General features: G+C 40.2%; 1 protein-coding gene across 3 annotated transcripts in view; it reads left to right on the top strand.

Moving 5' to 3' along the window:
- Positions 1-25,535, top strand: part of LOC127793436 (origin of replication complex subunit 4) — a 64,141-nt gene extending 38,606 nt beyond the window's left edge. Inside the window, exons 11-16 of one of the 3 annotated variants that reach the window (XM_052324166.1) lie at positions 2,899-2,978; positions 3,074-3,183; positions 23,152-23,244; positions 23,334-23,398; positions 23,534-23,677; positions 25,066-25,535. In XM_052324166.1, coding sequence (XP_052180126.1) covers positions 2,899-2,978; positions 3,074-3,183; positions 23,152-23,244; positions 23,334-23,398; positions 23,534-23,677; positions 25,066-25,101 — 528 coding nt within the window. In that variant the 3' untranslated portion in view covers positions 25,102-25,535. Of the gene's footprint in view, positions 1-2,898; positions 2,985-3,073; positions 3,184-23,151; positions 23,245-23,333; positions 23,399-23,533; positions 23,689-25,065 lie in introns of all 3 variants that reach the window. The other 2 variants (XM_052324164.1, XM_052324165.1) reach the window with 2 other exon arrangements.
- The last annotated feature ends 452 nt before the right edge of the window (positions 25,536-25,987 follow it).

Below are 25,987 nucleotides of genomic sequence, written 5' to 3'. Positions count from 1 at the left end.
ATTTTGTTATATTAGGTGCTGTATATATTAGTTGTACCTTATACCTAGCTTAGCTAACTTGTACATTGCAGTTACAATATTTTAGTATAAATACTTGTAACTCTGGATCAATAGAATTGAATCAGTTTTTCCATCTAATCTCTCATTTCCCTCTTTTCCCTCTCTTCTTTTCTCTTAGTTATGTATATTATTTCACAGTGATCATAGAATCTGCTCAACACTTAAAGAGAAGTTTTGTAGGATGATTATAAGACCATCTTTGTTGTATGACAAAATTAGAATGACAATTTAACCTTTCCTCCTTGGGGCCCCACCTACATTGGGGTGAGGTCAATAGGCATTGATTGAGTTTGAGGAGGGAAATAGGAGTTCCCCAAATCAATTAACTGGGGAAGAGGTGGGGATGGGATTTGTATACCCCACCCATCTTGCCCTTTCTATATAATATTTAAATCACATTTATGTCCTATGTATAAAGGCATTCCTAGTGCATGAGATTGGCTTTGTGAGTGTTGGGGGAATGGTTGTCTTTGTATGCAACATTCTCCTTGCTTCTTCTTTCCTTTGAGCTTATTTTCATAACTCAAACTCATAACCTTCCAATCGCAAAGGCAACCTTATTGTTGTTACGAAGGTTTTCCCTCATGTATGTCTTATGTGTCTGTGTATATGTTATTATATAATATACTCATATCCTAAAAGTTAACAATGAAATCAAAATTCAAATAAATGAAATCAAACTATGAAAGCCCCAAACTTGCTGTCTTGCTGTGCAGTAACATAGCTGCAAAACAACAAACTGTGTTGCTGTTCTTATTGTTGTGTGCAACAACACAACAAGAACAACAGGAAGAATCCAGCAACACAACAAGAAGCTGTCTTCTTGGGAATCCCTGTGGGTGGTTTAGGATTTATGCCTCATTGGGGCATGGGTTACTCAGTTTGGGGATGGGATGAGAAAAAATCGACCCTGCCTTGTCTCGTTGCTGTTCCTATATAATCAATTAATTATGGGTACTGGTGGGTGGGCCCTCACACATAGAATATGATTACTATTAACTTTCTGAAAACTGGACCAAAACAGCCTGTTGGACTATATTTACTGGTAATGAGTGGCCAACCAATCTTCTGGCTAAAAAAAAAAAATTGACTGGCATATAACCCAGTTAGAAAATTAGTGAATCGATCAATTTATCTGGGACTGAGAAAATGTTTTTCATGTGGATTTGGTGAAACCTAGGTTCACTGAACCCAAAGTCGGTTAATGGAGAAGGAAGAAGGAAATAGAAGAAGATGATGAAGAAAAAGTAGAGACCCCCGCCCCCCCCCCCCCCCCCCCAAAAAAAAAAAAAAAAAAAAAGACAATTACGTTAGATTTGGGTTTGTCCAACTCAGATCTGGGCTAATGGAAGAAGAAGACGATGATTAAAGGGAGAGAGGAGCAGTGAACCCAAATCCTAGCTCAGTTCCTTGAAAATTTAGGTTTGGTAATGGATAAAATGAAGCAAAAGGGGAATACCTGAAGATAGCAAATGGAAAAATGGAAGCTTTGAAGAAGGGAGTACCTGAAGATAGCATTTCGTCTTCCCCATTCCATTTGTCCTCTCTATCTCTGTCTCTCATCTCTTTTCTTGATTTTCATCATTTTACACTATTCTCAAATTTTAAAGTGCTTAGCTGAGATGACCAAGGGGGTTTGGAGCTTGTGAGGGCTGAGGCTTGTGAAAGAATTTGAGAATGAAAAGTAGCGATTTAGGAGAGTAATAAATTCATATATTTTTGTTTCCACTTTATTGTTTTCTTTTTGCATTGTTAACAAAAAAAAAAAAAAAAAAAAAACTGATAAGGAAAGAAAAGAAAACTTTTTTCAGTGGGAAAAGTAAGATTTTATATAATTCATGAGTACAAAACTCTTTCAAAATCTTTATAACAATAATTTCAGAAGTTGAAAAAAATATCTAATTTTTTTTGAAAATGAAAGCTTAGATGCAATTAGAATATCAAAGAAAAATTCTAAAACATTCAAGAAAAGTATATAAAAATTTTCAAAAATTCTATCTAATAATTTTTTGTGTCTTTTAGATTATTATTAGTTTTTACTTTTAATTAAATATCTATTAAAATATTTAATAAACTATTTTTTGAAGCATGGTCAATTACTTGAAAATTTTGATTTGTACTTTAATCTTGAGTTTTATTTTATTCTTGCCCTAAACTTGTGATAAAATTGTCATATCATGAACAAACCTTTTATTTCTGCCAACCATGTATGCACCTTTTTTAGTTGTAGAAGAGTGTTATTCGACTAAATTCTAAGTCCATTATGTGATTTATTTAATCTTTTTATTGTTAGATTTAAACAATATTTTATTTAATTAATCATTTTGAAACCCATTTAATCTCAATCCAACCTAGTCCAATCATTGACCCTCGACCTATTCCCTTGTTCAGTTTGATAACTTAGTCCTGTTTTCAAAATATTACTCATAGCAGAACAACAAACATGCACCTGGCAAGAAGACCCATTTTTTTCCATATTTCTTCTGAAGGAAATTCGCTGTTGACATCCTATTAGGAGTTTGATCCTCTAAATGCCTCCGAGATGACCTAACATTATGCTATTTTGTGTACCATAACCAACTTTAATGATGACGTGTTAGCCTTTCATCCTTAAAGAAATGCATAATTGGCTCTCCTTAAAATTAGATTGGCAAAGTCTATGAACTTGCATGGTATGCCTGTAAACTTTGGGCTAAATCATTAGATTGCCAAGTAATTTTGATTATGATTTGGATTTGTAGAACAATATACTTAATCATTTCAAACTTTTGTAGTATGCATTGTTTGTGAATCTTTATGCCTTGAAACATGCAGTGGAAAATCCTTGACATTTATCAGAATATATTGGCCGAGGAGAGATTCAATCAAATAATTGATACATTATCAAATTGTGATTCCACATTTAACCATCTTTTAAGGTTTCTGTAAGTTTTTCTGTACCTGGAAATTATATTATGGTGCAATGTGTACTATTATTTCATCATAGATTATTATTGATTGTTCTTCTCCCTAGATTTTCTGCTGTTTCTCATATATATCTGGAAACTGGGTTCCTGTCGTTCCAAAACTTCAAAGCGGCTCTTTCAAGTATCCAAAGGCAGCCAAAGTTAGAGAGCTTAAAAGGTAGGCTTGTTTTAATAGATTTATTTATTTCTTTTTTGTTTTTGTTTTTGCTAAATAATAGATTTCTTTGCCTTTATCATGCTTTATGCTTGAGAAATTAAATTCTATATTTTCCAAAATCCACTGATCCTACCCGTTCGGGATAACTTACTTCCAGTCACTAATTAATTTGCCTTTGAATTGCTTGGTGACCTGGTTCTACTGTTCTTTATGTTGATATTAGTGCGTGCATCTTACCAAGGTGGGAACACAGCCCACCATGCCTTGCTGTTTCCCTGATTATTTTCTAATTGGGAAAACAAAATGACAAAACAATTTGATCAATTAGTGCTTAAATTTTAGGATAGAAGTCAGTTAAGTTCTTTTACTTTCTATTTTATCAATTCAGCATTTGAACTTTGAGGTAAAAGTCAATCAAGTTCTAGTTTCAATTTTAATTAATTCAATGCCGTAAATTTTTAAAAATCATCAATGTAGTGCAATTGTTAATGCTGTCTATTGAAATTTAACAGATTTCATGATATTTGCATCTATGTAGTGCAATTGTTAATACTGTCTATTGAAATTTAACAGAGTTTAACACTGTCAGCAGCTTGCATGTCTCCTGCATGAATGATGATCCTGGCACTTTTTGTATATTTGATGTGCCTTTTCGTACTTTAAGACAATCAATTTTCAGATTTGGGTTGAAGCAATAAGTTTTGCAGGATTTTTCTCTGTTTTCCTTTTCTTTTCTGAACTTTTGACTAATTCATGTTACCATTCCATATAGGAAACATGCCAATTATTTATGGCATTAAAGTGCCACATCAAAAAGCCTGTTAAATTGTAACAGTCTCAGTTGCATTAGATTGATGGTTTTAAATAGTTCAAGAACTAAATTTGTTAAATTGAACGTAGAAGAACTTGATTAACTTTTGCCTCAAAATTTCAAGCACCAAATTGAAATAGCCAAAGTTGATTGACGTTCGAGCAGTGAATTAACTAAATAAAATAGAACTTGATTGACTTTTACTTCAAAGTTCAAACACTGATTGGTTTCTTTTTCTCTTTTCTAATTATGCACAACTTTTTCTTTTTCAATTATTCATTATATTTTTCTGGATTGGATTATCCTTATCAAGAGGGAAGTTAGTACATAGGAAGGAGATGATACTGTTTCTTATAGCAGGACACGATTAAGCTTAATGAAACAAAAAAGAAAAGTAAGCTAAAAAAATGGGAATAATCAATTGTCACGACCCTAGGGGCAATATGTAATATTGTAAAAATAATAGGGCCTAGGTGAGGAAATCAGTTGGTTAATAGGCGGGAGAGGGGATTGTACGACGACTACTGTTAGGCCGTTAAGGCAGTTAGAAGGATGGTTGTTGTAGCTAGAGGTCCTATAAATAGGGACCTACGACATTATGAGAGGCATCGTTGAATTGAATGATCAAATCCTCTCTCTTTGATTCTCTCTCTCTCTCCCTTTCCCTCTCTATTTTCTCTCTCTCTATGTTGTTCTTACGTCTCAGAAATTACCCATTGCCAATCCTAATTCAAGGGCTTGACAAAGTGGCATCAGAGCTGGTCGGTTCAGCGGTGGGAAGTGGTGACAACAGCGGTCAATTAACGTTGGTACAGAAGGAAAAGAGCCAATAATCGCGGGACCCAGTGCGACTGAGGAGCAGGAAGCCATGGTTGAGGGAATGTGTCTGAAGCAATTGGAGGTTAGTTTGGGAGTCATGGAATTGGGTATGACCCATACCCAAGATGCCATGCGCCAAACACGGGAAGAACTAGCCGAGTGGAAGGAAGCTATGCAAGAAGCATCGGAAAAGCAACAAGAAGCAGTAGAAAGATGCCAAGAATCGGTCCAAAGGTGTCAAGAAATGGTAGAACAATAAGGGCAGAGGATCAACAATATGCTATATATGTTGGCCTCTCTGCCCTAGTTCCGGTTGTTGTCGGAATTTCTACCAGGGCAGGCGTAGGAGCTAATCTTGCCACATTAGGGCAATCGATTGGGAACGGTGGGAGTTTTGGAAGAAGTAGATCAGCAGATAGTTCAAGAAAATCCGGGGAGAAATGTGCAATAGCCGGCGCACGGCCATGCACCCATGCCAAAATTGGAGATACCCATGTTTGAGGGAAAAAACCCAAGGTGGTGGCTAAGGAGGTGTGAAAGATTCTTCCAATTCTACCGTTTTTCTGAAGATCAAAATGTGACTTTAGCGGCAACCTATCTGAATGAAGTAGTAGATTCTTGGTTCCAAGGGTGGGTCCAAGATGGAGGATTGCAAGGGGGTTGGAGAGTTTTTTTAGAAGGGCTCTTTGAGTGTTTCAGAGAAAAGAAAATGACAGATGTTATTGAAGAATTCAGTAAGCTGAAGTAAGAAGGTACTGTCATGGAGTACCTTGGCCACTTTGAAGAGCTGAGATTGATGGTGTGTACCATATAGCCCGGACTCAATGAACAGTACATGGTATCAAGTTTTGTTAGCGGGTTGAAGGAGTTACAACCCATGGTCAAGATGATGACACTAACAACCGTAGGGCAGGTTGCAAAAAAAGCGAGGCTTTAAGAAATGACTTTGGAGGCCATTTTCAAGAAACACAAGGTCCCCTATAAGCCAAGTCTTCTGGCCAGACAGTATGGTGGAGGGAGCTCGAGGCCTTTGCTCACATGGCCAAACCAATCATCAGCTAAGGTAGTAGCGAACATTAATGGGGGAAAAGGGAATTTGATAGAAAAAAGAAGGCAATTGGGGGCTGTGTTTCAAATGCGGTGACAAATATGGCCCTGGTTCATCAGTGCAAAAGTCAACTAATGAAGATAGAGGGACTTGATGGGGGTGAAAAAGGGGAAGAAGAAGCAGAAGAAGAAGCTGTAGAAGGAGAAGGGTTGTAGGAAGAAGTGCAAGGAGAGGAAGGAGGGGGAAATTTCCTTCCATGCATTGAAGGGAAGTTCGATGGGGTAGATAATCAAGGCGAGGGGCGAGGTGGGAAAGAGGAAGCTAATGATGCTAATTGACAGTGGAAGCACAACTTCCTTAGTGAAGCAACAACTACAGACCTAAGATGTCCTCTAGCAGCCACGACTCCTTTGTCTGTCATTGTAGCTAATGGCAGCTGAATGTACAACCACTACAAATGCTTAGGGTTCAAATGGTTTATGCAAGGGCAGGAATATGTGGCAAATCTAAGGATTCTGGAATTGGGGGTGTGTGGATTGGATGAGGATAGTGAGTCCCCTAACTTTTGACTTCAAAAATTAGAAGTCATGGTGGTGATTGAAGGGAAGAAGTTGACCTTATTTGGAAGCCTAGAGTAGGGAGAATGCAAGCTAATAAAAGGGGAAAAGCTGCAAAAGATGATGCTGAAGAAGTGGGGACAGATAACACAGCTATATTATATAAGAGTTGTGGAAATGGAAGTTGACAGGGAACCCATAGAGGTGTCTTAGCCTATAGACTCTCTCGATGCATAGATCGCAAACAAAGTACAATTCTCGGATGACTTGCATTCAATTTTGGTAGAGTTTAAGGATCTATTTGTGGAACCAAACTCTTTGCCACCCCAAAGACCCTTGGGCCATTCAATTCATCTTTAACCTAACTTAGCTCTTGTCAACATTAGAGCCTATCAGTACTTGTTAGATTCCCAAGGATTTGGCAATGTTTGAAGATTGATCTCTCCGGGGTGGTAGAGATCACAGTTGGAATGAGAGGAATCTTGTTGGGGGTGGGGGGGGGGGGGGGAGAGAAATAGAGAGATAGAGAAGGATAGAAGAATTGAGAGGGGAATCAAGAGAGAATCAAGATTTTATTCAAATTCCAGATAGCTCTAATAGTAGGGTCGGCCTCAATTTATAGCCTTCCTACACCTGCTACATCATTCTTGCCAGAATAACTGCCTAAGTATTACGCCACTACTACCCATATACAATGGTTTATAGCACCCACTACCACTAAATTCTATTTATTATAGTATACCCCCTAGGTATATGACAAATACCTTTCCCTTGAAACATTTCTTGTCCTCAAGAAATGGTTAGGTGACTAGTAGCTCTGGGGAACTGTTTAAGTAAGTCTGGGAGGTACTCCCAAGTGTTGTTGTCTAGAGGCATGTTGGATTACTGCACCAACACCTGCATGATTGGGGCCCCATATTGATAGATGACTCTGTGATCTACAATAACAGCTGGTTCTGGAGGCAATTCAGAGTCCAGGGGTCTTTGGGGCAATTGGGCATTGATCGGTTAGTTCCCTATAGACTTCTTCAACAATGATACATGAAACACCGGGTGGATTTGAGTTCCCTTCGGTAGCTGCAGCTTGAAAGCTACATTTCCCATTTTGGCCACAATGGGAAAGGGGCCAAAATACCTAGGACTCAACTTAGAGATAGGGTCGGGAGCTAAGGATCTAAGATGGGGTCCCTTCAGCTTTAGATAGACTGCCTCTCCCATGTTGAATGTTCTCTCACTTCTTCCATTGTTTGCCATTTGTTTCATTCGATTTCGGGCCATGGCTAAGTCCTTCTTTAGTTGCTGAAGGACCTGCTGCCTTTGCTGTAGGTGTTCATCCACTGCAACCACACTGGTGGGCCGGGTAGAGCTGGCAATAGGGGGGTTGGTAGCCAAAGAGGGCGTCGAAGGGTGGCATTTTAATGGCACTGTGGTAGGTGGAATTATACCACCAATGTGCTACTGAAATCCACTTGTGCCAGCTCTTGGGGTGTGCAAAACACAAGCACCTGAGGTAGGTTTTGAGGCATTGGTTGACTCTCTCGGTCTTCCCATCAGTTTGGGGATGATAGGCAGAGGAGAGGCTCAGCTTAGCTCCCAAAGACTTCATTAGTGACTGCCATAAGAGGTTGGTGAAAACCTTGTCTCGGTCTGACACTATAGTCTGCGGTACCCCATGCACTTTCACCACCTGATTTAAGAAGACCTGAGCTCTTATGCTGTGTAAGAATGAGTGAGGCTCATAAAGTAAGCAAATTTGGAGAATTTGTCCACCACCACAAATATGAAGTCCCTCATTTTCGAGTTTGGAAGCCCCTCAATGAAGTCCGTGGAAACACTCTCCCATGCTTGCCCAGAATATTCAGCGGTTGTAAAAGCCCTGGGTAGGCCATCGTTTCATATTTACACCTCTTACACATGTCACAAGCAAGGACAAACTTCATCACCTCCTCTTTCAACTTAGGCCAACAAAATAATTGCTTCACCTTGTGATAAGTATTTTGGACCCTTGAATGGCCTCCATGAGGGGATTCATGTAAGGCCTGTAGTATCTTCTTCTTCTTCAGTTCTATGCTATTTTTTACCACCAGCGTACCCTTGAATCTTATCACCCCATTTGCCAGTGTATAACCCACCTTACTTGCAGGAGCAATTATCAGTTGCTCCAAGAGAGCCTTGGCCTGCTCGTCCCCCTTATAACTATTGGCCACCTCTTAACACCACTTTGGAACTAAAGCTGAGATGGCAGCAACTGTTCCCTCTTCATGGCATCTAGACAGAGTATTAGCAGCAATGTTCTCCTTCCCTTTCTTATATTCGATTGCAAGTCCAGGCCCATCAATTTAGTCATCCCTTTTCTCAACAAATGGGTGTGAAGTTTCTGTTGTAGCACAAACTTCAAACTCTCGTGATCGATTTTTATGATAAACTTATTCCCCTCAAGGTAATGTCTCCATCTATCTACTGCTAAAATGATTGCTAACAACTCCTTTTCATACACATTGAGGCCTGTATGTTTTGGGATTAAGGCCTGACTTATAAATGCTTATGGTTTGCCCTCTTGCATGATGACTGCACTGATACCCATTCCACTAGCATTTGTCTCCACCACAAATGTCTTGCCAAAGCCTGGTAAGCCGAGCACTAGAGTTTCACTCACGATCATCTTCAGTGACTCAAAGCTTGCCTCGGCCTTTTGATCCCATACAAAGTTGTCTTTCTTCAACAGATTCGTGAGTGGCCTACTTATACGCCCATACCCCTTTTTAAATCTCCTATAATAATTGGTCAACCCCATAAAACCTCTCAGGGCCTTAACAGTCGTCGGTTTCAGCTAGTTGGTCATGACAACCACTTTTTTGGGGTCTATACTCACTCCTTGGCTCGATATGATATACCCCAAATGCTCTACTTAGCTTTATGCGAAGGCACACTTTGATCTCTTAATATACTGCTTGTTGAGCTTAAGAATTTCAAATGTAGTCTTCAAATGTTTTAGGTGGAGGTCAAAGGTTGGGCTATATATTAGAATATCATCAAAGAACACAAGAATAAAATCTCCGAGGTGTGCCTCAAAAATCTGGTTCATTACAGATTGAAAGGTGACCGAGGCGTTGGTTAAGCCAAAGGGCAAGACAAGGAATTCATAGTGGCCATGGTGAGTTCTAAATGCGGTTTTGCGGATGTAAATGGAGTTCATTCGGATCTGGTGGTATTTGGATCTTAGGTCCAGCTTAGAAAAAATAGTAGCATATTTTAGTTTGTCTAGCAAGTCATCAATGAGTGGGATGGGGAATTTGTTCTTGATGGTTATGTCGTTTAACTAGTGGTAATCAGTACAGAACTAGTAGGAACCATCTTTTTTCTTAACCAACAGAACTGGGGATGCAAAAGGGTTGTGGCTGGGCCTTATGAGGGACTTGTGGAGCATCTCCTTAAGCAATTTTTCAATCTCTGTTTTCTAGTTAGGAGGGTAGCGGTAGGCACGAATGTTAATAAGTTATGTGTGGGGCTTAAGGTTGATGGTGTGGTCAATGTCTGGAGTTGGGGGTAGAGAATGAGGCTTTACAAATAAATTCTCAAATTCAACTAGGAGCATATTAATTAGATTAGAATGATGTACCTCAGTGTGGGATTGTGGGGAACTTCTGATGGTTAACATGAACTCACGGGGCCCTCAGTGGCTTGAACAAAGAACAACTGAGCCACTTAACTCATCTTGTGCTTGAATAGCTTCTGTAACCTCCGGCTTGTAATCATTTTGCATATACCCAATTCCTTGCTACCTGTTAGTGTTATCTTCCTTCCCTTATTCTCGAATGTCACCTCTATTTTGTTAAAGTCAAAGCAAATTGGACTAACGTTTTTCATTCAATCAACCCCTAATACTACATCACATCCCCCTAATTTTAGTAGCCTCAAATCTCTCTCCTTTCATCTCCCAGCAAAATCCTGCACAGGTAGACCTACTCATCACCTTATTCCCATTGGCCATCGTCACTGTCAATGGCTGAGTGGGAATTAAGGGGCATTTCAACCTTCAAGTCGTACTGTCATCCAAAAAATTATGGGTACTCTCACTGTCAATCAAGATTATTAGCTTACTCTCATCAACCTGCCCCTCCACCTTAATTATCTTGCTGTTGGTGAGTCCCTTTAGGGTGTTTAGGGAGATCTCACCATTGTCTTCCTCTTCTTCCTCTTGCATGTGTGATGCTTCCCCCTCTTCCACCAAATCTCATTCTTCCCCTTTTAACGATGGAAGCTATTTCTTGCATTGATGGCCCATGTAATACTTGTCTCCACACCTGAAACAGGGGCTTGCTTGCCTCCTTTGTTCTAGGGTCTTCCCACTTTGGGGTTGGGAGCCGATACCACCAAATTCTTCATGCCTGAAGATCCCCATCCCCACTCCTTGGTATAACTCTTCTTGGAAGTAAATTCCCCGGGGTCGCACTCATAGTCACCATCCTCTGCTTCTTCATTAGTGTTTTAACTGCTATCTCATGCAGCCTAGCATAGTCAATAGCGTGCTTGAGGGTTCGGGGTCTTAACACCTTCACTAGGGGTCTCAATTCCTCGTTTAAGTCTCTTATAAAGCTTGAAATGAAATAGGCCTTTGTTAATAATGGGTTGTGGTTGAGCATCAAGGCCTTCTGTGAGAAAACAATTATGAGAGAAAAACCTAAGAGATTAGTCTCTTAGTGTGTTATTTATAATAGGCACAACGGGCCTAATAACTTATGGGCTTAGTCTATGGGCTTAGCCTAATTACACATAGTTATAACAAATAAATAAATAAAACTTATATAATAATATGCCATATATTTAATTATACTAATAATTCTAATACTCCCCCTAAAGCTGGAGCATAGATATCATATGCACCAAGCTTGTTACAAATATATTCTATCCGATGACCGTTTAGAGACTTGGTGAAGACATCGGCAAGTTGATCGCTGGAGTTAACAAATTCTGTAACAATAACACCTTCAATCAGCTTTTCTCTAATAAAGTGACAGTCGATTTCAATATGCTTAGTCCGCTCATGGAACATTGGATTGGAAGCAATGTGCAAGGCAGCCTGATTATCACAAACAAGCTTCATAAGGGACACTTCACAAAACTTGAGTTCTTCCAAGAGTTGTTTAAGCCAGATGAACTCACAAGTTGCATTAGTCATAGCCCGATACTCTGCCTCTGCATTGGATCTAGCTACTACATTTTGTTTCTTACTTTTCCAAGAAATCAGATTTCCTCCCACAAGAACACAATATCCAGAGGTCGACCGACGATCAGAAGGAGAGCCAGCCCAATCTGCATCTGCATAACAACAAATATCTATGTGCCCCTTATCCTCATTGAGTAGCCCTTTACCCGGTGCTCATTTGATATATTTCAGAATCCGGATAACAGCATCCCAGTGAGAATCACATGGAGAATTGAGAAACTGACTCACCACACTCACAACAAAAGTAATGTCGGGACGAGTGACTGTGAGATAGTTCAGTTTGCCTACCAATCTTCTATACCTTCCAAGATCTGAGTAAGACTCCCCCTGTCCCGGCAAGAGTTTGACATTTGGGTCCATTGGGGTGTCGATCGATTTGCAATTCACCATACCAGTTTCTTCTAAGATGTCAAGTGCATACTTCCTCTGAGAGATTGAGATCCCATCTCTTGATTGAGCAACTTCAATACCCAAGAAACATCGGAGTTTACCTAGGTCTTTAGTCTGAAAGTGCTGATGGAGATGTTCCTTCAGATTTTGTATACCAACCTGATAGTTCCTTGTGATAACAATATCATCTACATAAACAATGAGGTAGATACATAAAGAAGAAGAATATCGATAGAAAATTGAATGATCAACTTCGTTTTGAGTGAGACCAAAAGCTTGAACTACAGTGCTGAACCTACTGAACCACGCTCGTGGAGATTGTTTCAGGCCATAGAGAGACTTCTTGAGTTTGCAGACTACATTGGACTCCCCCTGAACAATAAAACCAGGTGGTTGCTCCATATAAACCTCCTCTTGCAAATCACCGTGAAGAAATGCATTCTTAATGTCCAATTGATAGAGCGACCAATGACGTGTGGCAGCCATAGAGAGAAATAGGCGAACAAAGGCTATTTTAGCAATTGGAGAGAAAGTATCACTATAATCCAGCCCATAGATCTGTGTAAAGCCTTTGGCAACCAAGCGGGCTTTAAGACGTTCGACCTATCCGTCGGGGCCCACTTTAGGGGTGAACACCCATCGACAACCAACGGGAGTCTTTCCTGGTGGCAAAGGCACAAAATCCTAAGTGCCAGTAGAATTTAAAGCACCCATCTCATCTAACATAGCCTGACGCCAACCAGGATGGGACATGGTTTCACCAGTGGTTTTAGGAATAGAAATAGAAGAAATGCTCGAAACAAAAGCGCTATAAGCAGGTGACAAATGGTCATAACACAAGAAATTATAAAGAGGATGTGGATTGTGAGTAGACCGTGTACCTTTGCAGAGTGCAATAGGAAGGCTGTCGGGCTGAGGATCCATGGCAAGAGTGACCATTGACGGAGAGAGTGAGTCAAGAGAGTTGTAGTCAAGAGGAATGCCGGTGCCAGGAGCAGGATGAGGACGACGGTGATAAGTAAGAAGTGGGGGAGTCGGGGAGTGTGGATCGGAAGATGGAAGTGAAGGGTCCACCGAGGAGGAGATAGACGAATCTGATAAGGGCAACGAAAGAGAAGGAATAGGCAATACTTGGTCAAGACGCCGTGAATCAGGCTGAACAACAGAGAAGAAAGACTGTTGTTCAAAGAATGTGATATCAGCAGACATAAGATAGCAGTTCAACTCAGGAGTGAAACACTTATAACCTTTCTGCAACCGGGAGTAACCGAGGAAAATACACTTGAGGGATTTGGCAGTAAGTTTATCCAGTCCCGGTGAAAAGGAATGTACAAAACAGATACATCCAAATACACGAAGGGGAACAGAATAAAGGGGTTGGGAGGGGAACAAAAGAGCATGAGGAATGTTGTCCTTTAACACTGAAGATGGCATGCGATTGATCAGATAACACGCAGTAAGAACAACATCTCCCTAGAATTTAGTGGGAAGATTGGCATGTAAAAGTAGTGTTCGTGCAGTTTCAATGAGATGGCGATTTTTACACTCGGCAACACCATTTTGTTGAGGTGTATAAGGACAAGAAGATTGATGCAGAATGCCACGAGTAGTCATAAAAGTAGTAAATTGAGGAGAAAAGTACTCAGGGGCATTATCACTATATAAAGCACGTATAGAAACTCCAAACTGTGTTTTTATTTCAGCAGTGAATGTCTGAAAGACAGAAAACAACTTAGACTGACTCTTCATGAGAAACAATTAAGTGCAGTGAGAAAAGTCATCAATGAAAATAACAAAATATGAGAAACCAAGAGTAGAATTGACATGACTGGGCCCCCATACATCAGAGTGCACAAGAGAAAACGGAGTCTCAACCCTATTATTGACACGACTGGAAAAAGAACTACGTGCGTGTTTACCACGCTGACATGACTCACAATCAAAAATAGACAACGATGACAAATTAGGAACTAATTTCTTCAATTTAGAGAGGCTGGTATGACCAAGACGAGAGTGGAGAAGATATGGGAAAGTAGCACTCATGCAAGCCATCGACGCAGCAAGATGATAGTGACCCTATGACTTACGCCCGATGCCAATCGTCCCCCCTGTACCCTGGTCATGTACACAAACAAAGGTAGGAGTGAAAGTGACTGAGCAGTTAAGGGTTATAGTAAACTGGCTAACTGAAATCAAATTGAAAGGACTGTCAGGGACATATAAAACCAAATTTAAAGATAAAGATGAAGTGGGTGTGGTTTGGCCTATCCCTTTAACTGCAGTTTTGGTGCCATCGACTAGAGTAACTGTAGGCAAGGTATTAGAATAAGTGAAGAGAAAAGAAGTTTATTACCACACATATGATCAATAGCGCCAGAATCTATAATCCAAGGACCAAGAGATGGGCTTTTAGCAACGCAAGCAACGGGATTAACAGGATGAGACTGCTAGGTGGCTTGAAACTTCAAAAAGACATCATACTCAGCTGCAGACATAGGTATCAACTGTGAACCCGGTGCAGATTGAACAGAACTAGGATCACTCTGGAATGCATGAGCTGCACTGGTAGATGATGTAGGCAGAGCAGCGGGCCGACCATGTTTCTTCCAACACCTATCCTCAAGATGACCCAATTTCTTACAAAAGGTACATTGTGGACATGTTCGATTATTATTACGGCCTCTATTTCCTCCTGAGTGAGAAGCTTGAGACACAAGGGCTGAAGATTCGGCTGGAGGAACAACATGAGAAGAAGAGGACATACCATGTGCACCGGTCATGTCCAGCAACCTTTTAAAAGAGTCCTTCATAGTAGGATTAGTGGAGCTAGTCAAGATTTGATGCCTGATGGCGTCAAATTCTGATTTTAGACCGGAAAGAGCCATAACCATAAAAAACTTCTCTCTTTGAGCAACCTGTTCAGTCTTGGTTGTAGTAATGGGGAGAAGAACATCAAATTCTTGATATTAGAGACCACAGTGTACAAACATTGGATATCATTCGTATAACATTCTTTAGCTTCCTTCCACACGTCAACACAAGTTTCAAATGGCCGAAAGAGCTGCATGATGGATGGATTAATGGACTACCATAGGAGACTACATAACTGGGCATCAACTTGTTCCCATCTAGCCCGATTGGCTTTCGGCACACTTTCAGCCTTTGTGGTAAGATGATCGGCTTGGCCTTGCCCTTTGAACCACATTTTGACAAAGGCTGCCCATGAGAGATAATTGGCAGACCCTATCAACTTGATAGTGGTGATATTGGCTGTTTCGATATTGGAGACAGTAAAGGACTGAGAGGTAGCAGGGATAACAGTTGCGGTTGCGGGAGTAGCATCAATAGAAATTGCGTCACCGAGGTTAGACATAACGAGGATTTGACACCGAGAATAGGTCTAGGGCGGGGAGGCGAGCTGATATGGAGAAGCCGGGAGAAAACGGCCAGCAGACGCGCCTTCACGCTCCTGCCCGTGGGTGTGGACGGCTGCACGTGGCGGCGATGCATGGGAGCTTCGATGGCTGCGATTTTCCGGCAGTAACTCGGCCTGAAGGTGGCGAACCCTAGGGTGGGGTCGGTTCCAGCAAAAGATGACCGGACAGTGATGTTCGGCGTGAACAATGATGAATAGAAAGAAAACTAGGTTTTTTTTTTTTTTTTTTTTGGGCATGAACAGTGATGATGAAGAAAAAAAACTAGGTTTTTAGGCCGCTGGAAAAAGATACACAGCGGTGGCTAGGATTTTTCTCACTGGTGGCTCTGATATCATGTGAGAAAACAATTATGAGAGAAAAACCTAAGAGATTAGTCTCTTAGTGTGTTATTTATAATAGGCACAACGGGCCTAATAACCCACGGGCTTAGTCTATGGGCTTAGCCTAATTACACATAGTTATAACAAATAAATAAATAAAACTCATACAACAATATGCAATATATCTAATTATACTAATAATTCTAATACCTTCAACTCCTCAAATCTTAGTTGGTACTCCACCACCGTCCCTACCTGCTTAATCTTGTTAAATTCCTCAACCACGTCCGATAGCCCCCGATCCACGAACCTTTCACATAATTCTTCTACAAAATCTTCCCATCTACAGAACTCCTGGACCATGGACTACCCTTGGTACCAAGCGTCCCCTACATCATTAAGGTACGCTACTGCTATTGCCACCTTTGCCTCCCGGCCACTCCATACCACTTGAACACCCTTTCACATCTCCTAATCCACTAGCAGGGGTTTGCCCCATTGAATAAGGGAATTTCCAATTGCGACATAGGTAAACCATGCGGATTGTGGCCTACCGGCGCCTCTTGCTGCCGTTCCCACCTAGCCTCCCCTGGCTCCCCCTGATATTCTCCTTCCACTGAAGTCTCTGTGATCCTTTGATTCCTTCCTCTCCCTGGCGGAATTGGATCCGTTCTACCTTGCCCTAGCAGAATCGACTTTGCTCTCCCTCTCTCTCTCGGGGGGAAATTGGGTGGAATGCTTACCTGATGCTGCTTTGCAAACATCACCATAAATCCTTGCAACTCTTCTTGGATTTGCGTTATCGTCTCATCCAACTTCCTGTCGACGGTGACAATTGCCTCATGGTTCCTATCGGATCCCAACTCCAATTGTTCCACCCTTGCCTGCAAATCAACCATCGTGGATCCGCATTGCTGCACTTGAGTCTCCAAGTTCTTCATAGTCGTGCCTTCAGCCATTGTTGTCTCCTTCGTTTGCGATTCCCATAATTAGGCTTTGATACCAAATTGTCAGATTCGCAAGGATCTGGCAATGTTTGGAGATTGATCTCTCCCGGGTGGTAGAGATCATAGTGGGAACGAGAGGAATCTTGTGAAGTGGGGGGGGAAAGAGAATTAGAGAAATTGAGAGATAGAGAAGGATAGAAGAATCGAGAGGGGAATTGAGAGAGAATCAAGATTTCATTCAAATTCCATATAGCTCCAATAGTAGGGTCGACCATTTCCTGCACCTGCTACATCATTCTCGCTAGAATAACCGCTTAAGTATTACACGCCATTACTACCTATGTACAATGGTTTATAGCACCTACTACTACTAAATTCTATTTATTACAGTATGGACCCCCAGGTACATGACAATACCCACTGATCCTGAAAACATAAATCAAGAAACAAGTTAAAACTCTATTAGATTTAGCTATCATCCAACCCAGCCAAAGCCCCTATGCCTCTCTAATCCTCCTTGTAAAAAAAAAGGGTGGAACTTGGAGGCTTTGCATAGATTATTGACAACTCAATTCTAACACCATAAAAAATAAGTTTTCCATACCCTTGATTGACGACCTATTGGATGAGTTGTTTGGGGCAAAGGTGTTCTCTAAGCTAGACCTTAGGTCTGGCTACCACCAAATTCGTATGGCACTATCTGATATACCAAAACAATTTTTTGAACCCATCAAGGCCTATACGAATTCATTGTTATGCCATTTGGCTTGATTAACGCCCCTACCACTTTTCAAGCCTTGATGAACCATATTTTTTTACCCCATTTGAGGAAGTTCATCCTCATTTTCTTTGATGACATCCTCGTCTATAGTTCCAACTTTGATTAGCACCTAACACACCTCCACACTACATTTAAGATCCTTAATCTCACCAATTGTATGTTAAGCTCTCCAAATGTACTTTTGCTGTGAAGAAAATTGAGTATTTGGGTTATATTATTTGTGGTGAAGGGGTGAGGGCAGATCCAAAGAAAGTTGAAGCTACGATGGAGTGGCCGAGGCCTAAAACGGTGAAGGAGCTAAGGGGTTTTCTGGGGCTAACCGGTTATTACGGAAAATTTGTTCAACACTATGGCTTGATCAGTAAGCCACTTAATGAGCTACTCCAGAAGTAGGGATTTCAGTGGAACCCCCGGGCATAAACAACTTTCTTAGCTCTCAAGAAAGCCATGTTTGTGGCCCTAGTCCTAGCCTTACTAGATTTTTCCAAGCCTTTTACAGTGGAAATGGACGCGTGTGACTCTGGAATTGGAGTTGTTTTGGTGCAGGAAGGGTGGCCCTTGGCTTTTATAAGTTAAGCCCTATCCCAAAAACACTTGTGATTGAGTGTTTATGACAAAGGATTGTTGGTTGTGCTAAGGGTAGTTGATAAGTGGCGTCACTACTTTGAAGGAAGCCCATTTGTGATTAGAATGAACCATGAGAGCTTGTAGTTCTTATCCCAACAGAGGCTGTATACACAACTCTAGCAGAAGGGAGTTTCCAAACTTATAGGGCTGGATTTTACTATTCAATAGCAAGGGTAAGGAGAACGTGGTGGCCGATGCCCTCTTAACACGAGATGAGAATGAAGCATGTCAATCTATCATAGCTGTAGTGCTAGAGTGGATGAAGGAATTGGAAGAGAGCTATGAGTAGTTTGAGTGGCTCAAGGAGATTGTGGCGCAACTTGTGGTTCATCCTATTGTAGTTCCTGGTTATACATTGACTAATGGATTGGTGAGATACAAAGGCCAATTGGTGGTGGGGAATGACATTTCCCTAAAGGAGAAAATTCTTAAGGCCCTTCACTGCTCTCTAGTGGGACCATTGAAGAATATGTGCCACTTATCAAAAGGTAAAACAATTGTTCTTTTGGCTGAGGCAGAAAATGAAAGTGTTGCAATTTGTGATGGTATGTGCAGTATGCCAGCAATGTAAACACGAGCAAGTGGCTTATCTCGGATTACTGTAGCCCTTGGTGATACCACAACAAGCATGGGAAGGCATCTCCATGGATTTTGTGGAGGGCCTCCCAAGATGTGATTATGGTGATAGTTGATAGACTGACTAAGTTTGGGCACTTCCTTAGCTTATCCTCATCCGTTTACAGCGCAAGAGGTGGCTAGGACGTTTCTGGATAGGGTGGCCAGCATCCATGGTATTCCTAAAACCATCGTCTTGGATAGAGATAAGGTTTTTGCAAGCTCATTTTGGCAGGAGTTATTCAGGAAGTTGGGAGTTGGATTATGTATGTCAGCAGCCTATCACTCCCAAACGGATGGCCAAACGAAAAGGGTTAACTAATGTTTGGAAGCGTATTTGAGGTGTATGTGCTTCACCCACCCCAAGAGTTGGAATAAGTGGCTACCATTAGCACAATGGTGGTATAATTCCACCTATCACAGTGCCATCAAAAGAAATCCTTTCGAAACTATGTTTGGTTCTAGACCTACTTTGTTGCCAGCACTATCAGGTTCTTCACCCACTATAGCTGCTGTGGAGCATTACTTCCAACAGAGACAACAGTTGTTAAAGGTTTTAAAAAAAGAATTGGCTACTGCCCGTAACCGGATGAAGCAGGTGGCATATAGGAGACACAGTGAGAGAGTTTTCGAGGTAGGAGATATGGTCTACCTCAAGGTACATTGGTTCTTACAACAACCCTATACTTCCCTGTCAGCTTCTAAGTTGAGTCCAAAGTATTTTGGACCTTATCCAATTGTGGCTAAGGTAGGTCCAGTCGTGTACAGGCTACAGCTACCCGAAGGAGTGACTCACCATCTGGTGTTCCATGTCTTCTAGCTCATGAAAGCTAAAGGAGTTCCTGTTCCTAGTGGGCAGGATTTGCCCCCTAATGCAGAAGAGGTAGAGGAGGTGATTGAATCCCGTGCTATTTTGGAGAAAAGGGTGTTATACTAAGAGAAGCTACCTCTCACTCAAGTGCGGGTGCAATAGTCTCATCTACCACCGGATCACATCACGTGGAAGTATCTCCCAGATCTTTTGAAGCAGCTTCCTCGGGCTGTAGGCCTTCTTTGAATTCTTGAGGACAATAATTGTTTGAAAGGGTGGGGATTTGTCACAACCCGAGGGGCAATATGTAATATTATAAAAATAATAGGGTCTAGGTGAGGAAATCAGTTGGTTAATAGGCGGGAAAGGGGATTGTACAACGGCTACTGTTAGGTTGTTAAGATAGTTAGAAGAATGGTTGATGTAGCTAGAGGTCCTGTAAATAGGGACCTACGGCATTATGAGAGGCATTGTTGAATTGAATGATCAAATCCTCTCTCTTTGATTCTTTCTTTCTCTCCCTTTCCCTCTTTGTTTTCTCTCTCTATCTCATTCTCACGTTTCGGAAATTACCAATTGCCAGCCCTAATTCAAGGGCTCGACATCAATTCCCTAAAATTTTGGAATGCCAACATAATCATTGTCACATTCATGAAGTTGAAATCATCTAAAGTTTGCATCTTCAAGCCTCATTGAAGTTATCGAAACCCTATCTAACAATCTAGGTTTACACTCGACATCATCATTATTGCTGGGGACAACCCGTGGTCAAAGCTTTTGGAGACCATTAATGACTGATATCTTTTATCAAAAAACCCTTGGAGCTACCATCAAAGCGCCCTCATTGACATGTTCAATGCCATCAGAGTGCCAAGGAGGATACCTCCTAGTTGCATCGTGTCCTTTGTTTGTTGTTGATGACCTCAATGACACCCTCGTTGGAGTTGAAGGAACCCTTGATGTGGTCTCTTTGCTGCTAGTCTGCCAGTAATGCCGCAGCCAAAACTCAAACCGGCCTCTAACTAGATTGTTCCTTTGTATAACTGAATAGCCAACAACCCAAATAACTAGCAGCCCAAGCCCTAATTTGTGCAAATTGGACCCATTTTGATGCCCAAACACACTAATCCCAGGTAGCCTGTTAACCAAATAACTTCCTTCTTGAACCATATCCATCCCTCAAGCCCACAAATTTTGAGCCCAATTACATTTGTGCCCAATTTGCTTTGAACCCAAGCCCAGCTTTTTGCTTGGTTGCTAAGCCCTTAACCAAGCTAACAGGTTCATCTTTGCCAAAAACAAGTTGTTTCTTTCTTTCCTTTTGGTGTAATTTTATGTTTTCTAAATTAGCTCTAACTTATTCTTTTGTACATAGAAGTTCTGTACCATATTTGCCTCTTTACGTTTTATAGTTCCAATTCAGTTCACTATATTCACCCCATTATCACATGTATTCCATAGCCACAAACCCATCACCATTATCATACAATCTGTACATTGTTATTGTTCTAGATTTGAACTTCCTTAGTGGTTGACATTTAGCTTGTTGGTCCTACTAGTTTAATATGCGTTTTTATTTCAAACTTGTATTGTTTGTGAAGGCAAGGGGTTGTTTGCTGTTGTGGTGAAGTGGCTTTTAGAGCTTGGAAATCTAGAGGGTTTTGTAAAAATTTCTTTGGTAAACTTGGGTGAAAAAGCTCAGTGGATTCTTAGTGGAACACAAGGTCGAGTTGGACCTTATAAAATGTTTGTCTTCATCGTGTGGTTGTATCTTATACTTGCTTTATTTTATTTCACACAACCAACTTGTTAGCTTTATATTATTTGTGAGGACCTCGAGTCCTACAGTAGGAATTCTCTCGTGAGGAAGAGAATTAGGGCTGGGTGAAGAAGACAATAAAAGGGGAGAGGTAGAACAGAGAGATTGAGAGGGAGAGAAATTAAGAGAGAGGAAATCAATAGCTTCTCATTCAGTTGGGGAAGCTTTTTATATCTTCTCCTTGGCACCAACTTACTGGTGGTTATCCAAGGTACAATTTCCAATAGCTGTTTTAGTATAACAGCTACTAACCACCTTACAAGCATAATCCCCAAAAGACAAAAGTACCCCTAAAACAATCATAGGGTCCTGAAAAATACCCCCCTGAAAACTTTCTTGTCCTCAAGAAAGGGAAAGGAGCCTGGCCGCATGAGGAAACTGTGGCAGCAGATCAGGGAGATATTCCCACGTGTTGTCAGGATGAAGATGAGTCTATTGCACTAACACTTGGGTAATATGAGCCCCTTGCTTGCAGATCACCCTCCTATCCAATATCAAAGCAGGTTCCACCGGAGGAGGAGTATCTGAAATAAAGTCAGGCAGAGTAGGAGAAACCTGCTGAGCACCCACTGACTTCTTGAGTAAGGAGACGTGAAAGACTGGATGCATGTGGGAAGTGGCAGGCAGTCTCTTTGTTTACAATTGTTCGGGTGTGTTTAGCTGGAATTCTAAGAAGTAAGACACCGTGGCTCAATTAACTGCAGAAGGTAAATGTGTGGTTGCATCAGTTGCTGTTAATCAAGCCGTTTGGTTGAGGAAGATCATGTCTGATCTCTCACAGCTGCAGGATGGTCCAACAGAAATCCTATGTGACAACCAATCGGCAATTGCAATTGCTAAGAACCCTATCTTCCATGGGAAAACAAAGCATATGAAGATCAAGTATCACTTTGTGAGAGATGCTGAAAAAGAAGAAGTCAATCTGATTTACTGCAGCTCTGAAAATCTGTTGGCTGACATTCTAACTAAGGCTTTGCCTAAGGTAAAGTTTGAAACATTAAGGAATTTACTTGGTGTTTTCAGCAAAAGTCTCAAGGAGGAGTGTTGAAGGTTGAAACTTTTGCTGTTCAAATGTAATGATTATTTTTGGTATGAAGATCAGCTTAAATTGTGAAATGTTGCTGACAATTCTAGATTGATGTGTAGTTTGTGGAGGAGCAGAAAATCAGGAAAAATTAGGTGGTTAGGTTGCTGATTTTAAGGAAGCATGTTTTGAGCTTTATGACTATATATATAGTTGTTCTTGATGAATGAAATTAGAGTTTTTGCCTCATTTTTCTGCCTACTTTCTTCTTCCTCAACGTACTCAAACCAACAACATGGTTAAAACACCATTGTAATTTAGACTTTCATTATAAGAGAATCTTTTGTGTCATCTTGTAATTCTTGCCCTGTTAGATTCTGCTAAGTCAGTTTGAATAATTTATTATACCTGTTTCAGGCATCATTTGATGATTTTGCACTTGCATTTTCCTCCTGGGAGGTGATCATTTCAACAAAAATCACATGTATCTTTCTATAGTGAATCTTTACCCGAATTCTTTACAAGCTTTCAGATTTTAAAACTCTCCAAATGCCTGTAAAAAACTCATAATATAGAAAATTCAATTTAATGATGGCTTCTTTGGGACATACACATGCTATGTAAGATTGTAAATTTTTAGCTGGTACGGGTGCTAGCTTAAGCTCTAGTGGACAGACTCTTTTCCCTTACCTTTATATGGACTTTAACTGTCAAATGCAAACTCAACTTGTTCAGATTGCTCCGTCCTAGAACTTTATATCTTAGTTTGCATGAGGAGGCTTGAAGTCAAAGAACAAGATTCATACAACTTCAATTCTGTAATGAAAGGTTCGGCTCAAATGTTTTTGTGATGTTGTTTGAATGCCACTATATATGCCAATATCCAATTGCTGATTGTGTTTAACAAAATATTGCAGAGTACAAAAGCATACATGATTCATTCCAGACATCAGATTATTATGCATGGAATATATGCTTACGGGTGTGTATACTACTAGCTTGCTTAATTTGGTGATGCCTTTCATTTTTCCCTAAGATACTACTATAGTAGTAGTAGTGGTGGTGGTATAGTCCAAGGTGCATATTTGGGTAATTTGTTACTCTTTAACTTGTGCAGGCATTTGAGCACCTTTTAGAACGCCAGTTATTCTCTTTTGTGGACCACAGAGGGCACAGTCAACCAATTGAATTTCGACCAGCCAAACTCTTAATCTCCTACCATGAACTATATCAAGGCTTGAAATCATATCGATCTTGTCCGGTGAGTTTTAAGTAAGAATACTCACACACTTTCTTTGGTGTTAAATTGTCCTACTTTCTTTTAGCCACAAAAGAAAACAAGAAACAATTGCCTGCCTTCCTTTATTTTCTTGGAAAAGTGACAAACTTTTCATTTGATGAATTTGTTGAAAGTTTTTGACAGAAACAAAGAGCAAAACAGCAAAGCAACGAGAGGGTCTTCAAATGCAAAAGTCATTCAATATTTTATTCAATCATAAACTTTAATTTATACAGAAAAAATGTAAGTTGAAATCAAAAACAACTTCCTAATATTAAGCCATAATCAAAACAGAAAATATTCCCTAAAGACTTGGTCTGTTGACCTATTATTTAGCAACTTCCTAACTGAAGCACTAAGTCACGTTACTAACAGCTCCTCCTTGCCTTAGTTGCTGCAAATGCAAATTTTAATTTTTGCATGTCTTAGATATAGGCATATGGGTATTTCATGGTTTATGGTTATGAGACATAGGTATGGTTATGGGGCATAGGCATTTTTTGGGCATAAGTATGGATATGATTTTGACTAGAGTTAAAATAACTCCTCCTCCTCCGATTGGCTATTCATTACTGCTTTGGCTTCATTTTGTTGTTGATTTTTTTGCATAAAACTTTTCCATCAGACTTGGGGCTCTGCTCTTTGGCCTTGTTGCTGTTTGCTGGAGTTTTTGCCACCTGCTTTGCAGGGTGGAGAGTTGCTGTGCGTCCACCAATGCCCTTCTTACCATCTGTCTTCTGAGGTGTATCTATTTTTGCTTTCTTACGTGTCTCTTCATCTTCTGAATCATCTTCATCCAACCTTTCTATCAGCTTCTCCTCCATCACTCACTCTTCCTGTTTTGGGTTGTATTTTGGCTCACTCAATGTCACAGGTCCCTTAAGAAGAAGGGCTCTGATACCATGTTGAAAGTTTTTGACAGAAACAAAGAGCAAAACAGCAAAGCAACGAGAGGGTCTTCAATTGCAAAAGTCATTCAATATTTTATTCAATCATAAACTTAAATTTATACAGAAAAAATGTAAGTTGAAATAAAAAACAACTTCCTAATATTAAGCCATAATCAAAATAGAAAATATTCCCTAAAGACTTGATCTGTTGACCTATTATTTAGCAACTTCCTAACTGAAGCACTAAGGCACGTTACCAACAGAATTAGTAGTAGTAGTAGTAAACTTTTCATTCGATTCAATACATACGCTTACATTGTTGTTTCTGATGTCTTATAATGTCTCAAAATCTCTATCTATCTTCATGGATAGTGTCACTTAGATCGACGCTTTAATATTCAAAAAACTAGGCCTTCCAATTCCAGATTGCTTGAAAGTCAACTGACCTATTAATGTATTTTTGTTTATACACTTGGACAGGCAATTCTTCAGAAATTAATTGATCGTGAAGGTTGAAATTAAAGTTGAAACAGCTGAAGGGATGCTTCCAAATACCATACATATCTTTGTTGGGAATTGGAATTCAATTATTAATTAGCTGCTTCTGAGACCCACCAAAATGCCATCCTGAAGGGGGAAAGGTAGCAGCAGTGAAACGTTGGTGATTTTTCTTCTTCCTGCTACTAGTATGTTTCGTCTTTTATATTTGTATTCTAAAGGTAACTTGACACTTGATCAGAGACTCTGGCTGATTCAATAATAAGAGAGTGCTTTTCAAAACATGATTGTGGGTAGTTGTGAAGAAACATGTGCTCACAGATCGACCTATAAGAAAGGAAAAAAAAGGAAAGAAAATCTCCTTATGGTTATGGATTTTCCCAAAGAAAGGTTTTTTTTTTTCTTTTTAAATTTCTTTTATCGAGCATTTGAACTTTTAAGGAAATTATGTACCATGAGACACTTAAACAAGTTATGAAGTTGTAAACTTCTGTTTGAAATTGAAAATTTAGTTTTATCAATTTTAATACTCATTCTAGTTTATTAGGGAAAATATTGGATTTTATTTAAAATAATTATTTCCTGACTTCAGGTTCGATCCATGTGACGTGTCTTGTTTTTCTCTGAATACTTGCCATAACTTTATCATTTTGTTTTCCTGAGGTTACTATGTTAAGGGGGTAAAATGGTAATTTTGGAACATGTCTGGGTAAAAATGTAATTAATGAAAAAATTTTGAATTCTCAAATTATAGCATGTTTGGAAATGTGGGTGTTAAAATAATGTGGGCTATACATGTAGAGAAACCTTCCATCCCTAAATTTGGGGAGAAGACCTGAGTTATTTTATCTACACTCGAGAAGACGGTTATAATTGTGATGGTAATACCTTAGTTGTGTTTATT

Source organism: Diospyros lotus, unplaced genomic scaffold (assembly GCF_014633365.1).
Source record: "Diospyros lotus cultivar Yz01 unplaced genomic scaffold, ASM1463336v1 superscaf3, whole genome shotgun sequence".
NCBI classification, from domain to species: Eukaryota; Viridiplantae; Streptophyta; class Magnoliopsida; order Ericales; family Ebenaceae; genus Diospyros; species Diospyros lotus.
Note: the sequence above shows the minus strand (reverse complement) of the source record. Positions and strands in the feature narration are given on the sequence as shown.